This window comes from Perna viridis, chromosome 2, assembly GCF_037379345.1.
Source record: "Perna viridis isolate PV_CMFRI_1.1 ecotype Kerala chromosome 2, ASM3737934v1, whole genome shotgun sequence".
In the NCBI taxonomy this organism is placed as follows: Eukaryota; Metazoa; Mollusca; class Bivalvia; order Mytilida; family Mytilidae; genus Perna; species Perna viridis.
Window position 1 is genome coordinate 27,953,515 of NC_142446.1, and position 18,051 is coordinate 27,971,565.

Sequence of the window (18,051 nt, forward strand, 5' to 3'; positions counted from 1 at the left end):
TTGTCAGATTCAATTTACATGTAGCAGTATGCAGGTTATTTAATTTCATTGAAATGTGACCTAATACTGATAAACCGTTTTGGTATTGGCAGAATTTGATTTAAATTGTATAGATCACCCTTAATGAAATTGATGAGATCTAAATGAAGTGAATATTTCGTACAAATTTAGTGGTTTGATACAAATATTTTTTTTAATTAACACGAGTCTTTAAGCAATATTTTTAAATACATTAGTTAATAAAGATGTGATAAAGTCGATATTTTTATATTAATCTTGTATCGAGTCCTCGTGCAGTCGTATTTGGTTTCGATCAGCTGTATTGGCCCTCGGCTGCGCCTCGGGCTAAAGCAGGTGACCTCAACCCAATACGACTGTACTTGGATTTCTTACAGGATTAATGTGAAATTACCTATATAATAACAAGATAACATCGCATTTTCTGTAAAATGATATATGTGAAATAGAGGTTCACACCAAATTAGATTTGGTGTACTATACAATTTAAATGGCGATTTTATTCTTAACATATTTTGAAATATTGGGTACTGGAAAAAGTTTTTGGCGTTTGTGCATCGTTTATCGTGCGTTTACACATCGTTTGACGTTCGTTTAAAAGCACGATGAACGCACGATAGAAGCTTTCGTTTAAACGCACGACACAGCGATACGAGTTCGAGTCCCGCGGAGGGAACGACCAAAAATTTGCATCGCAAATTTGACAGTTCTAACATCGTTGGGAATTTTTCTGACCTTTCTATACGTTTACATTATCCTCCCTGTATCAATTTGATCCGATGTAGCAGTGTAGCGAATAGAGTCGTCACATTCTGAGACGTTTGTATAATATTGATTTGTTGTGACATGCATCATTAATTTGATCCTCTATCCTACATAATAACATCTGAATGAGCTGTCCCGTACTACCATAAATCGTGTACTAAGTTACAGCCCTAGATTAATCCTACGAGGATGAATGACCCGGCCAGCGAAAGCTATATTTTATATAGCCTAGCTGGCCGAGTAATTGGGCGCTGGACTAGAGCGGTACGTGTCCGAGTCCCGCGGAGGGAACGACCAACAATTTGAATAGCAAATTTGACAGTTCTAACATCGTTGGGAATTTTTCAGACCTTTTTATATAAAATAATTACTCCTTGACCATGCAACAATAATATGAATACTTGGTTAAATGATTGAGCACCACAGTGGCCTTGATTTGGTCAAGGGATGATTTAATGTACTTACAGCGTGGATGATTTTAAATTAATTGGACTAAGAGCAATAACTCAATATTCTATCATTTTGACGAGAGAAAACATGAACAACTTGAAATTACTAAATGTGCATTTTGGTTTAATAAACAATCGTATGATTGTGTTATATATGGCACAGGCAATAATCAAATAGATCGAACATCAGACTTGATATTGGGTAGTTTGTTAATAATGCGAACTATATATTAGGATCGAATTCACAACGATCTTATTAACCCGAAAATTCCAGTCGTTATATTACGTTCCCTTACGATCACTCCATGAGAGTAGAAAAGAGACTAATATTGAGAGGAACTGGATTATTCGGGTTACGACCCAATTAAAGAGAGTTGACCTCTAACCTTTTACCAGTGCATGTCGTTCGTTTCTATTCATTTACCATAATAAACTATTTGTTCACTGTAGATATATTCAAGTAAATTGCAAATGCTTTATTCTTAGACGCACAATAAACCACTTAATGAAAAGCTAGAAATGAAAACTGTACTAGAAAATAAATAGCCATCAATCCTAGTAATGGAATATAAAGAGAAATTACCAATGAGAGGGCCAAAGCGGACGAATTTAACGATTTTTTTGGTTCTTCAAACCGAACTGAATTACTCGAACGCTCATCTCCCGAATCCTATCACTAGTGATAACGAGCTTACCGAAATCGTTACTAGTGAATCCGAGGTAGAAGAGGTATCCAAAAAACCTTAATACTGGTAAGGCATCTGGCCTGACCTGGTCAGTCGGAGACTTTTAAAGACCGCGTTTTCCGAACTGAAAGGTCCATTATGTAGACTTTTCAACTTATCGCTACCACTATGTGCAAAAGAGCCAACGTAACGCCGGTTTTCAAAAACGGGAACGTGCGAGATGTTAAATATTATAGGCTTAGTATTTCTTTACTCAGTACCATATCAAAATGTATGGAACGTTGCGTATACAAGCATGTAATTTTTTAGCTAAGAGACTCAGTACCAATCTGGGTTTACGCATGGCGATTCGGCTGTGAATCAGTTAATTGACATTTCTAATTCGTTTGGGCAAGCCTTGGAAAACGGAAAGGAAGTTCGTGTCGTCTTTTGTGACATATCTAAGGCATTTGATCGTGTTTGGCATAGCGGATTATTATTTTAAGCCACAACAGTGTGGACTAAACGGACGCATGCTACGATGGTTTCGTAGTTACTTATCGGATCGACTGCAACGCATTGTTTTAAACGGCGTTTTTTTCTGGTTGGAAACCTATGAGAGCTGGGATTCCACAAGGATCTATACTTGGTCCGTTATTATTCCTCATTTTCATAAACGATATCGTTGATGACATATTAAATTATTTGTCGATGACACTATAGTCTTTACGTTATTGTGGAGACTCCAGATGACGCGGCACTAGTATTGAATAGAAATATTGAAAGAATCCACCAGTGGGCTTCGCGATGGCTTGTACGGTTTTATCCTCAAAAGACGGAAGCGATGTTGGTATCACGTAAACACGTCAGACAGGTACATCCTGCCCTACAGATGAATAATTTCGATCTTAAGAGGTCTTTGATTACAAGCATTTAGGGGTTTATTTTTCGGACGATGGTTCATACATGGCATGATCAAATTTATTATATTGTTAAAAAGGCGTATTCGAGGATCAATGTACTTCGGTGTGTACGTTTGGTTCTCGGCCGTTTCACTTTGGAAAAGATGTACATATCATTTATCAGACCTATTCTAAAATTCGGAGATGTAGTTTGGAACAACGGGTTAAAGATTTTTATTAACAAGATCTAAGGTGTTCAGATAGAAGCTATGCGTATCGTTATTGGTGGTACAAAATTAACATCGCTAGACATCCTATATCGAGAAAGCGGATAGGAAAAGCTCACATATAGAAGGCGAAAGCACAAGCTTGTAATATTTAACAAGATGATAAATGGTGACACACCCGAATATTTGAGTACCCTTGTACCAGCTAGACAGGCGGGTTAACATCAATAACCATTTTCCCGTAAATCTAATGACATATCATAGATACGAACAAAGACATCCTTGTATTCGAACTATTTCCTGCCGTCCACTGTTTGTTTGTGGAATAACCTTCCAATCGAAACGCGCAATTCTAGATCATTACATATCCTCAAAGCGCGTTTAGATGTTTCGAACGAGCGCGAGCGCCGACGCCCAGTATATAATAATATTGACTAACGTTCGAATATTGGCCTTTATCCTACAATGAGGTTATTTGTTAAACGAATAAAGGTATACGGTTATTTTTTTTTTTTTTTGCTGTATCCGTACATTAGCAGGTTATCGACTTTCTGGCTCCTCCCACTCGCGTGATCGGCGGAACTAATTTTTTCTGGTATGCGTAAATTAATCATGGCCACCACCATAGAAACCAAAGAAAAATGTAAATCAAAGAAAGATTTTTTTTTTCACCGTCATATATATGACAAATCCCAAATCTCGTTCAGATTTGATTCATTATCAGTTTACAGACGACTTCTCCTGTCATTTCAGTCATGTCGGACTCGGATCCAGAGTGTCCGTCACAATTTATCATAAACTGGTCCCCAGTTAAAGAAATTGAAACATTACAATATGATAAAACTCTTGAAGAGACAAATGACCAGGAAACTGTTATGGTCTTGGATTTATTACTGCCTAAACCCCAAGATAATGAATCAGAGGAACACTACATTATAGATCTGCCTATACAACTGTCTCCTCTTCTTCAAAAATCTCAAACAAATATTTCAAATCTAAAACAAACTAGTGCACAAATTTCACCCCTGAACTCTACTGCCATATACCAAACAGAAACAAGTCAGCTTCCAGCTTCCTCGCGAAATTCAAAACTTTAATGTTCTTAAAATCGACTTTACAACATTCAAAATATTTGTATTTATTGTTCATTTTACTTATTTGTCTCTTGGAATTAAATAAATTTTGATACATTGCTTATTTTCTTCAAACAGCTCTGACGGATTATATGGTGCGGATTGAATTGCAATGTTTACTGAGTCATGCGCCATGCGTATTAATTTTTTTCTTCGGGTTTAACGATCGGGGCTCCTCAGGGGATATGCATTTTAAAATTTTATTTTAAAAATGTACACACGCACAAAACTATTAATATAACAGGATAAAACTCATTTCCTACCCGTTCCGTCGACTCATTACATATCTTCAATAATTTTCGACAATGTACCTATATTGAATATAAATATGATCAAAACTGCCAATATGATACAAAATACAGAAGTGCGCCAATACGGGATATAGCCGTCCAGTACGTGATTTAGCCGTCCAATATGGCTTTTACCAGTCCAATACGTCATATTGGACTGGTTAAAATCTATATTGGCCTAGCGTACTGGACTAGTTAGTCAATAAAGTTATAATTGCGTAAGGTTATCCATATTGGCCGAGTTATTAGTCCTCGGCTTGAAATATTGGACTTCGGCTACGCCTCAGTCCAATATGGCTAGTCTCGGACCAATAATTAAGCCAATATGGAAAACCTTACGCAATAATACTATCATATTGGAAGCAGGCCAGGTCATGTATTGCACAATAGGTTGCGAATGAACGGTAGTTCACTCAACGAAAACCTGTCCAGGCGTAACTTCGTGTTTGCGGACAAATTGAGTCAAACAGACATTCCTAACTTGAATGTAATATTTATTCTAATTAACGACTTACCACTATTCACACTTTGAATTCTCAGTTTGACATTGATATTCTCCTAATTGGGTCTGTTTCTCTATCAATCCTGGTGATTTTTTACTATACTGTCATATCATGTATTGATGTATACTTGAAATAAGACTAATCAAGGGAACCAAGGTTATAGCGGTAATCGGACTCCACTGAAAACTGGGAGCATGGACTAGGTTAAACTAAAGAGGAATGCTGAGTACCAATTGGAATACCTGTCTTTATATGTTGCATTCAGGCCCAAGCGGATCCAAATATTTACCAACTTGTATAACACTGGTATAAAATTGATAATCGTAATTGCAATTACGACAATCCCATCATGGCAATGGCATAATCAGTTATGATCTTTCAAGTCTATTTTCTCGGATAAAACGTACTAGTGCCAAGAATTACTCAGCTATATGGTTCCTCTAACTACTTCTGGCTTATGTGTGTCATTTCGGAAAATGATTCCCTTTGGTCACTTAGAAAATTGCCGTAAAAAAATCGCGGTGATACTCGTAGTTGCAAAAAAAGGATAATCGTAATTTCAATAAGAAGTAAAATGATAATCGTAATTGGGTAGAGTTTTGTTGAAACAGGGTTCTAGCCTATTATTTGCCTCTCGTTATGTGTGTGTGTTTTTCTGGCCAAATATTGAACAAAAGGGTAGCCAAACACCCGAAACCATCTTGATGTATCACCCAGTGTATCGTGCATTTATAAAATATGGAGCGTTTCTTTGCATTAGACCGACATTCTGGGAAATACATTGGTGTTCATGTTATTAAGCGTGTCTCTGGAACCAGGCGCTCGGAAACTAAGCGCTTTTATGTGACACATAGGTGTCTATGCGACAATTTGTAGCACTTAAGATATATAGCTCATCAACTGAGAAATAGTTGTAGCTAGTTGATACATGCATCTAAGGACAGGATTTATTTCAACGAGTGTAGCTTAAGTTTAAATGAAGGTTTCGAACTGGAGGTCGATAAATTGAATTTCGACTTGAATATCAAAAAAAAAAAAAAAAACTGGAAAAACCTGGCACCTAGAAGTTTGTAGTTCAATAATGCAGGATGTAGAAGAGGTTTATGTTCATCTAGATGTTTCATGTCCTATTAAAGCGACAGCGAACCTGAATACCAAGCAAACTGGCGCACTGCTACGATGCTCGTGAATTTCGGTTAACTGAATGTCCTTCGTAATCAGTATGGTGAATCTAAATAAGAGTTTAATGTTAACTATTTACTACAACAAACTTGTGCCTAGATACGTTTCAAGTCTATTCCCGTTCTTTACTTTTAGCTTGTCGTTATTTTTGCTATTTGACAATTATTTGAGGTGTATAAAATCAAACGATAAATTGTTTCAGTACATGAGTATTTTGAATATTAAAAGAATTAAACAAGACGGTCTTTATAACTTGAAAACCTTATTATTGAGGTTGTTTTCAGAGGGAAATTATCAACTCTTATATTGATATGCTAGTAGGATCCGAGATTTAAGATGAGTTAAAAGAAGCACTAGAAAAATCAATATTTGATGATTCCCCCCCCTTTTCATTGAGGTACCTACGCCCCATTTACCTTTGAATCCACGTATTGTTTACAATAGAAGACATGTTATCAAATAAATAAACCGTTTTCTAACTTTGAGTTATTGTTCGAATATTCAGGGAGTTAGTGTTGTTCGGAAGCAAAGATTTGAGTTATCCGTTTGAATCGACCGAAGACATTGGATCAAAATAACATGCATTACCTCATATTAGTATACCAACTGCGATTAATCTTCTCATAAATGTTTTGAAAGCCATAAAAATGACTGTCACTAACATCAAACTATCTTTCAGGACTTTCTGTCTTACTTTTAGCACGACTCAAACGTCTTGTTTTCTGCTGTGGGTACTTGTATCGGTGCCAAATAAAGACATACCGTAACAACAACTTATCAAACTCATGATTATAAATTATAAATCAAGAAAGAGAGATAGTAGTCTCAAAAAATCCAGAATAAATCGGAAAAATGAAATAAGCCACCATGTTCCTGACTTGGTACGGGCATGATAACTAAGCCTTAAACTGTCATTATTTGTTCCGTTGTCACACTCAATATTTATTATCAGTAGACGTAGAAAATAATGGCAGTAATAAGACCAATACTGCCACCACACTCTCCAAAGAAGAGATAGTTAAAAACAATAGATCTGTTCTATCCAGTATTGATCTCTCTACCAAGGACGATGACTGTGATTTACCGTCTATGTACTGGATTCCTTAACTCCACAAGAATCCATACAAACAACGTTTCATAGTTGGATCTGCAAAATGTACCACCAAACCTTTCAAAACTTTACTCACAGATTTCAAAGAGGGTCTCCAGTCCTACCACAACAATTGTTACTCCCGTAGTGGTAACAATTCAATGTGGATCCTGAAAAAGATCTTCTGGAGACCATCAGTTCAAGATTATTATCAGAATATAATAGCATTACAACCTATGCTTTTTCGACACTGCATACTTCTATTCCCCATACTCAGTTAAAATACCGACTTAAAAACATTATACATCGTGGTTTTTCCAAAAAAGATGGTGCACCTAGGTACAAATATATAGTTCTTGGTAGAGATTCCTCAATTTTTTAAAGAAATAATTCCAGATCATCTTCCAAATATACAGAAGAAGATGCTTTCAAAATGCTGGAATTTTTTATCGACAACGTATTTGTCCAGTGTGGTGGACTCGTTTTTCAACAAACGCGCGGCATTCCAATTGAAACAAATTGTGCTCCTCTTCTTGCTGACCTCTTCCTTCAATCTTATGAGGCTGACTTTATGGCTGATCTGATCCGAAAGAAAGAATATCGTTTAGCTAGATCCTTTGATCTCAGTTTCCGCTATATAGATGACGTATTATCTTTAAACAATCCTAGTTTCGGGGATTTGATACATCGCATCTTTCCCAAAGAATTGAGATAAAGGATACTACTGACACTGTGAGGTCAGCCTCATATCTTGTGACGTACACTTAGAAATCGATGAGAAAGGAAAACTATTGACCAAACTTTACGACAAACATTAGGATTTTTCATTCAGAATTGTCAACTTTCCTTCCATCAGTGGTAACATCCATTCAGCACCTACGTATGGAGTGTTCATATCACAAATCATACGTTATGCCGGAGCTTTCCCCAACTACGCAGACTTTTTGTATCGCGCTAGACTCCTTACATGTAGGCTTCTGGAACAGGGTTATGTTGCTACAAGATTGAAGTCATCACTACAGAAGTTTTGTAGTCGTCATCATGTACTCGTGGATCGTTACGGTGTATCCATCTGCACCATGAAAACTGATTTGTTCGTGTCATAGTTTCTTCTTTCGTCTACCCCGGACTTGACTTTTTATGAGCAACTCGACGGATGTTTCTGGAAAAGCAGAGGACGCTTACCCTACCGGTGCACCTAGTCCATACTCCCAGTTTTTGGTTGAGTCCGAGTTGCTCATTTACTTTTGTTACTTTGTGTGTATTGTTTTGGTTGCTTTATTTTCTTTGTTGTGTTGTCTGATTTCCATGTATGGTCTTTGTCCCAGGATTACATTCTTGTGATTTCCGCTAGAACCTTGGTTCCCTCGATTACTCTTTCACAGAATACTATGGAGAGCAACTAAGGCCATTTTCTTGTATCCTTGGTAAATAAATTGGGTGACACTTTTTGAAATCTACATAATTAGTGCAGCCTTTCCAGACCCATCTAGCTTATCCGATAATCCAAAAGTACTTGGTCTCTTAATATTAGAGAACTACTATTACTGATGAAAGATTCAATGAAATCCACCAGGATTGTCTCTCTTTTACCACATTAACCTGGTGGGTATAGGTCGTGGTTATATTCTGATTTTTTTTCACTGTCCTCACAATACCAGGGGCGGATCCAGGATTTTAGATTGGAGGGAGCGCACAGTAAAAATTTTTTTTGAGGTTAAATTTTTAAATATTCATTTAGAGTGGGTGCAATGTAGACATCTTTTAGTGGAAAGTTTCGTAAGAGTTGGCCATATGGTTTCTGAGAATTTCTCCGGAAAAGTTCATTGTTAGGAAGACGGAAGAATATGGAATAATAATAATAATAATAATAATAATAATAATGATAAAATAATAATAAACGGAGTAAAATCAATAAGTCATCGACTCTTCGTGGTCGATGATTTAAGGAGGTAGACCTAGGGTATGGGACACAAATCATTGGAAAGTTTGTATTCACCATTTTACATCAATCTCATGTTAACATCAAAGTAACTTAGACTAATTTCATTCTATTTCAAATGAAAGCTTGAAAGACTTTGGTGAAATACAAACATATCAGTGATTTCAAGAGTTATGGCCCTTACCCTAGGTCTACCTCCTTAATGAAGCTAGATATTTAAGTTCTTAACAGATTTTTATTTACATGGCAATCAGAAATTTGACGAATATGTTTAAGACGAATCTTCATCTCTGCATCCGGGCCAAGCATGTAGGAAAGTTAGTCACAGAATATATCACGGATAAAAAGTCCCAGCAAAATAATTCACAAGAAAAAAAACTAACAGGAAATAAACATACGAAGACTTCAATTTGTTATGCAGTTTCCATTAGATTTTAAGATATCATTTATGGTTTTCGAGTTAAAAGGGACCAAAGGGGACACATTAAAAATTGACTAATTTGTTGTTGGTGCGATTTTCATTTTGTTCTTTAAAACGTATACTTAGCAAATTTACTTTAGCATTTACTGTATTCGAGGTTATGAGGCACAAAATGGTTGAAAGCAACCTGAAGCAGAACTTTGTTCTGAAATCAAAATATTGTGCAAAACTGTATCCAAAGGAGTTGTTGTATCAACGATGAACTTTAAATCCCTGTGTTTAAGTGTGTCAAAAACTAATATTGTGTTCAACTGGCTGCGGTCGTATCATGATTCGGAGAAACTTTTTATTTTAAAATGCATTGAAGCCATTTAGTTTCTAAACTAACTTAATTCAATTCAACTTTTAATACACAAATTGTTCGTGTATTGTATCAAGCATTCTTTTTCATATTGATACTCTTCCTGTGACCTTTTTTCCTACCAGAATTGTGACTTTCCTTCCTGTGACTTTTTTTCGTTTACTAAGCATGCATTGGTCTGTCATTTCTAACAATACCGATGTCTCCCTACACGTAAAAAATATAAGTGAAGAAGCTACAGTCTTAACATGTTATTAAAACGATATTTCATATGGCTGTTTTGGTGGTTTTAAGGTTAGGATGTCTGCTTAAATCCCATGTAAACCATATCTGTAAGTATAAGTAAAACAGAAAAAGAGGATTACACATATATTGTGTATATCATGCTTTTTTTTTTTACATTTCTGGATTCATCGATCATTTTCACCACCTCTGTATTTTGTAATCAGTCTGAAATGATTGAGTTGCACGATTTATGTTGTTCAAATTTTAAACTCTTAAATTAAATTTCAATCTCAATTTGACAATAAAAGTAACTCGAACGTTAACTCGAAATGTAACTTGAACTCGAAGTCTATGATTAGCCGCACCTCAATATTGCTACATTCTACAAGCAACTCGAGAAACATCTGCTCAAGTATGGAAACGTAATTAGGACATTTACTTGTTGTGATTCACGACATAATTCAGCATTTTCATCTCGTCATTTTCTCATTCACATAAATTATATCGACAAAGTTACATTTTACGCATTTCATCGCATTTTTTTAAAATTCCAGTTGTTGCGAAAAATGTGAACATGACGACATAAAAATGCTAAATTATGACCAAAACCGCAACAAGTAAATCTACGGAAGCGTATAGGTATCATTTTTTTGTTGTTATATATTTCAATTAAACGATTTAAATATATCAACATCCTGTGATATAATTCGTCATTTTCAAGTTTTCTTGTCGCATGTTAAAATTATATTGATATATGTAAGTCAATATCTTATTGTTGATAATTTTTGTCGATATTTAAAAATCAACATTTTATATTAAACGATTGTTTTATTGACAATTTATGTTTATATCGAGGTATAATCGGTATTTTGCCATAATTTTGATACGAAATGTCGACTTTTATAACAACAAAAAATGATACCTATACGCTTCCGTATAAATCCATACATAGGATAGTTATTTTATGCGTTTCTTAAGATTGGACAACCAAAATATGACCACAAGACTCCTTCGTTAGTGTGCTAATTAGCATGTATTAATTATCATGCATAACAAATATAAAATCTAACAAGTTCTATGACAGTTAACTTTTTTCGAGTAGAAATACCATAAGCGTTCAGGGAGTTTACTTTGTAGCCCGATTGGTAGCATTACCTGGAAATAATAATCGATTTTACTAACATATAGCGATGCTTGATACATGAGATTCACTTCAGAGCAACCTTATTCGTCCAATTTCCAGATAGTTAGTTCATGTTGACGATGTCGTTATTATCCAGTAGCTCTAGTTCTAGGAAATCCGACAATAAGAACATCACGTGAAGGATTTAAATATGGAAGTATTTGTTATACTAAGAAATTAATTCAGTGAAGTCTGTAGCTAGCCTAGTTTACAAGGAATAAAATTAAATACAAAGAGAGGTCGCTAGTTCAGGCATTCAACAAAAAGGTTTTATCTTACATATCTTTTCAGACATTTAGCTCAATCACTTCTGTATAATCCGGATATAAAATAACAGTTACAATAGTACAGTTTGAGATTACACCGAATAAAGCTCTTTAAATCAAAGACCGAAGTCTTCAAAGTCGCACATCGTCAAATATTCTATGCGACTGATTTTGGCTTGCTTTCAACATCCGAAAATGCACGAATGCGTTATGCTCTAAAATCGGGTGACTTCCGCAAGAATCTTGGTTCCCTTGATATGATTACTCTTTCGTAACCGTGATTACTTATAAAAAAAAGAACTGGTTACCAGGAAGTGCGGATAATGTTTTCGGTAGGTCCACAAGTTCATCTCAAATTTTAGCGAGTCCCTCGGAGGGAACGACAAAAAAAATGGTTTCACGACAGTTCTAACAGGGCCCTTGTAATGTTTATTATCTATGTAGTCATTTGTAACGAACCCGTGTGTCTGAATTGGAGACTGAGTGACTGAGTAATACCACATTAAGTTCATTTCACCTTTTAATGTAAATCTCCCGTTCTCATACAAGCAAAAAACACACGTAGAACACAAAAAGTCATGTGTATGATATTTATGAAGAACATTTTGATCATCGTATGAAGCTAGAATTGACGATTTTACTGCACCGATCAGCGGCATAAGGTGGTGTAGTAATATATAATTATGCAAGTCATAAGCGAATGTAAAGTACTGAAATTACGAGTTCAAGAAGTCGCTAACAATATTAGCGACTTAAAAATTAATAATACTGTAGGTGGTTTACACTGCGTATATCTAATTATTTGCTAATTATCTGTTCTTTAAATTGAAGTAAAGGATGAGGTATGTACAATAAAACCAGATATTTGGAAATTCAGTGCGAGACGTATTAGCATTGTTTAAATACTGTCTAAACCAGTACTTTTTTCATCAAAAGATGCTACATAAAACTGACATAGTACTGATGCATCTTTGTTTTACTGAGTGAGAGTTAAACTATAACTTGTTTTCGTTTGTGAAATGACACTAAATTCTCAGAAAGGCCATTTAGAAAATTTATCCTAAAATAAGAAAATTTGACGAAAAGACACAAAAACTGGAACAGGTCAAAGTCCCTTATTTTTTTAACTTTTTAAAAAGCTATGTTGAACATAAAATTGTAAGCGTTGATGGGTGTCATTCTTGTCTTGAATTTATGAAAGTTAGTTTTGGTGTTAATAAACTTCAGTGTCACATCCTTTTTGATATTCCCGTTCCCGTACTAAGTTACATCCCTGGAATCAAATGGCCAACGAAAGCCATATTTTAATAAAGTATATGGTCGAGTTGTCTTAACTTCCAATAGATGTTATATCCATTGACAATACTGTGATACATTAGTGTAAGAGTTCGAGTCCCGCGTTAGGAACGCCCAAAAAATTACTTAAGTGCAAATTTGACAGTTAAGACATCGTAGGGAAGAGTTCAGACCCTTCTATGCTGAGACTTATATATTTTTACATTTTCTTATATGCATATTTTTTGTATTAGACTAACGATTTATATACTTAGTCAATTAATTACTAAATAAAACTTTAACTCTAAGCAAAAATTGATTAAAATAGCACCTGATATGTCAGTATATTTTCTACTACGGCATGTTAAAAATTGCGTCAAACTCGGTTCAACTTAAATTCAAATTTTTCCACAGTATCTTGGGGCGCGTGTCTTTGGGATTGAATTAAAGTCTTTGTCCTCTATATGTAATTATCGCCTCTTCAAATTGTTAACAACTGCAACTTACAAATGCACTAGATTATTCGAAGGAATACCTGTCGATGTATATATAGCCTTACCAATTGATGTCATTTTATTTAGCAACGCATGACAGCAGGAAATTAATATTTAAACCCTTCGGAAGATATGCTACTCCATAGATCGATAATGACAGCTTTATTGAGAAATGTTTACGTCAGAATGCCTAAATCAAACTCATCATTCATAGAGCCAAGCAACAATTGATAGTAGCGGGAGTTTTTACAAATGGGAGTGTCTTGTTCCACTTGATCTTTAGACTAATATAGAAAATGCAAGCACTTTCGGTTAGAGAACATGAAATACTTATTTTTACACCACACATTTTTTTTTAGGAAATCGATCACTCACTATTTTGGAGAAACTTGCTATATTTGAGTTTGTGCCTAACTTTATATGACCCCTAGTCTGTTTAATGATTACTTAATTGCCAAAGGTTTGTGCTATTGTCGTTAAGATTGGCAGCATCACGATTTCATGAGAATCTATCATCATAGTAATTTAAAGTTTGATTAGCTAGGTCTAGTTACGTGCTGGGTCAAATTATAAAAATCTCATCTGAAAATAAATGCAGGGTGAACAATGATATCTATTTATTACAATTATAAGTCACACAGATACATATTTTTTCCACATTTATGTTAAAAACACCTTTTCAGACTACAGGCTTGCGGTTTATATCCGGGAACTCAATTATTGAAAAGATCCTTATTTACTTCAACATTTCTTATATGTTCTTTCAAATTCCTAAACATTTTGACTTGTGTATTTAAATTCTAAACAACACCAATGCTCCTCCGTGTGTAATGGAAAAGGAAACCTACACGAATATCAGAAGATGACAATAAAAGTAATGAACCCCGAAAGTAAAGGCATAAGGAAATCTTATATTAAATCGGGATTTCAGCGAACAACAAAGTATCATATACAGGTGCTTCAGTTCTAAAAATCTGAATTTATTTTTCTTGAACACGTGGTAATGCACTTTGTATTATCAAAACATTAACAATCTTCAAATTGTTCTACCAAATCAAGCGGTGTATATCAAAGCCCTATATACGAAAGGGCAGATGACGTACGTAGACGTGCGGCTTTTTCCTTGTAGATGGTTCAATACTGTTTTTTTTTTATTTCAGTAAAATAAGATTAACTTTCATTCTTTTATTATTCAAATAACAATACGCTGACCAGCAGCAGTGTAAAGGTATAAATAAATAAGATTATCACAGTTGTATAACAATTGCACCCTCCCATCAGCTTATCAATGTTCATGGCTCTGAACACTCCAGATTCTTGGTGGCTAGTTTGGTGTTCATGACTCTGAACACTCCAACTTCTTGGTGGCTAGTTTGGTGTATGGCAGTACTTATTGTATATCATAGAATTCTGAACATATGATATTAGTCATTATGTCACTTCTTGAATAATTTGTTAAAAAATTTATATTTCTTCTTTCGGTGTTTCAATGCTGATAAAACCACTTTCTCAAAAGTGTCATTTGTTCCTTGTTTTGTGATGGCTGATGTTTCAATCAAACATTCAGCTCCAATATCCTTAGCCAATTCGACACCTTCATCTGAAGTTATATAATTGTCACTTCTGAATTTTATGTCAGTTTGTGTTGCTACTAAAATCACTGGTCTTTTCTTCGCATTGTATTTCTTAATTTCTGGCAGCCAAAATGACTTGATATTTTTAAATGATTCTCGATCTACTGTACTGTAACAAACAATGAACACGTCACTATCTCGATAACTGAAGGCTCGAAGATTTGTATAGTCTTCCTGCAAAACAAAAAAGCCGATTATGATTCGGATGACAATGTCAATTTGAAATTATATATCTCTGGTCTACTTGGAGATAAACGACACACCATGTAATAATTAGTTATCATATCAAACCTCGAGGTAAACTCCCATCCAATGTTTTCAGATAATAGAGTCATTTGATTGTCACAAGGTTAGATTTTGGACTTATGTCAAGTTAAACTCGATTTTCCAAAAATTAAAATGTGTCTTAATACAATATAGTACGTGGGATAGTTGATAAAAATAAATTTTTTAGAAACACTTGAAAAATTAAGAATGAATATCCGATTTCACACAATAATTTATACAAAGAAAAATGACATTTGTTGAAATTCCGGGTTTAACGGAAATCTTCTCAACCACGCAAACTTTTTTGTATGTTTTGACAACTATTCATTGTATATTGTATGTGTGAATTTTCTTCTCTTCTGCTTTGATTACTAAATATAGTCATTTCTTCAAATACTAAAAACATTTTTTTGAGATATTCATTTCTGAAATGAACAAAAAACTTCAATTCAGACATTTTTAAGTGATGAAACTCACCTGTCCAGCAGAATCGAATATCCCTATTGTGTATTTATTGCCTGCTACTGTTATTGAACCTGGAATATAAAAACAACTTGTTATGAATCTAAATACTAAGTTAACATGTTTTAATCCAATAACAGGGTCTTCATGCATATTGGTTGTTGATTGTTGGGGTTTAACGTCCGAGCAGCAATATTTCAGCTACATTCAGAAGATGAACATGAAATGATGGTGAAATGAAAAAACAAGGGATGGTATACAAGGATAATAAGGTCGAAAAATTTTGATTGCCACTAGAATGCACTGCATGGGGCGGGTCTTCATGCAGCATATACTAGTAGTTTGAAAACATATGTACACATATGTTCAGGACCAGTATTGTAAATATATGTGTTTATGCATTTACAAATACATGAACCTGTTTTCAAAAATCATATGAATCAAAACCTTTTCGTAAATAGCACATAATTAACATATTATCTTTATTTTCCATGAACACACGTTCTACCCATATTTTTTCGTGATGGTCCTAAGCATATGAAAAACATTGACAAACATGTTTCCATGTGTTTTCAAAGAATATGAAAAACATGTTCACATTTTTACTGTTTAAGTGTATATGTGTCTTTGATCTAATAACAGAAACTTCATACTAATTAAGTGTACATGTCTTTTATCTGATTAAAGGAGTTGTAAGTGTACATGTACATGTGTTCTACTAAGCATATACACAGTCTATGGTTTGTTTTCTTTATATAAATAGGCTTATTTATTAAATCACCCTCCTCACCACCACCCAAAGAAAAAGGCACATGAAACAACTAGCAACCATACCATCGATACTTAACAACGGTTGTTAACAATTCAGAACAATTTAGTTTTTGTCATTTGCGGATTTCATTAACTTCAAAGAACAGTCAAAAAGACAGTGAACGTCCTCACCTGCATAATTTTCAAACACTGTAGCAATGTAATCCTCTTGTAAAGACTGTCCAACAAAACTTTTTGCTAAATATGATTTGCCGACCATTCCGTCTCCTACTATAACACACTGAATGCAGTTATTTTGTTCCATTTTCATGTTTACAGTTTTTATGTTATAACACCACAAACTCTCAGGTAAATATAAAGGGAAATCGCAACTCCATTTCATATTTATATGCAATCTATAATTAGATGAATGGGAGGGATTATTCAGCCAATCGTTTTTCGATATTTATGTAGTGTCATTAACGAAATGTTTTCCGTGAATTTATTATAGGTCATTTATTTCAATAGGGATCTGTGGAATTTTGTATTTAAACGGAAGTTCGATTTAATAACGAAGATAAATAAAGGTAAACAAATAGACGCGATATGAAAATACCTTTGTACAATGTAAGGTATTTATCACCTTCCAATATTTCTGTATCATTAGCTTAAACTTGTATAGTATTTTTTTTGTAAAACCAAGATTCTATGCTTATATAAGGTGTTGATTGCGTATGATTAGCTTTATTTTTAAAATCGAAGGTGGCAATTCGGTTTAACCCCAGCGAATTCTAGTCATTATATGCAGATATATGGAAGGGCATTGCTACGTGTATAGAGAAAAAAATACAAATATGAGGTATTTTATTCTTTTACACCTTTTAAGGATTTGGGTTTGAAAGAAAACAAGAGCTATTTTAGATATCAATATTTGTCTTATTATACACACAGGGCAGTATTGCTTTGTAAAAGGGGCGGCAAAGTTTTTTGGGTCCTTCATTATAAGATTTGATAAATAAACAATGTACGTTAAGTTGTGTAACAATAGCAACAACTACTTTTTTCTGGTTATAAAATAATTTAAGAGTTTGTTAATTTATATAAGTTTGGGATAATAGACTGTAACAGAATAGGATAACCACTTCGCTTAAGCTATCAAAAGAAACAAACTTGAATGCAAAATATAAAAATAGATTGAGAACGACATTTCGATGGTCTTGCAATAGCAAAATTATTATTGTTACTACAGCTTTGAGCATTCGTAAATTTTGTCAAGGATTGTTGCCGCTTACATTTTATACTCCTCTAGCAAGACTTAATATCAGTCTGAGATGATTGATTGATTGATTGATTATTTTTATTTCTTCCATTTTATGAAGATTTACAAAGTATGACACATAAAGCAAATTAATTACAACATATATATACACTACTCAAGAAAAAAAACAAAAATATACTATACAGAGTGAATTGTGGGCGGATTACAAGTACCTAATGACCAAAATTAAGTTTGTATTGAAGTAAGACAACCTGGAAATCATTGTACA

The 18,051-nt window shown here is 34.3% G+C and overlaps 2 protein-coding genes across 2 annotated transcripts in view; both read right to left on the minus strand.

The window, feature by feature from the left end:
• The window catches only part of LOC148624314 (integrin beta-like protein C), a 269,209-nt gene that overhangs the window by 190,719 nt on the left and 60,439 nt on the right, over window positions 1–18,051 (minus strand). The window lies entirely within an intron of this gene.
• On the minus strand, window positions 14,562–16,893 carry LOC148624325 (rho-related GTP-binding protein RhoJ-like). Its single transcript, XM_088567031.1, has 3 exons — window positions 16,697–16,893; window positions 15,770–15,828; window positions 14,562–15,199 (listed from the first exon to the last, which is right to left on the minus strand). The coding sequence occupies exons 1-3, from the start codon at window positions 16,833–16,835 to the stop codon at window positions 14,828–14,830; spliced, it is 570 nt and encodes a 189-aa protein (XP_088423157.1). The 5' UTR covers window positions 16,836–16,893; the 3' UTR covers window positions 14,562–14,827.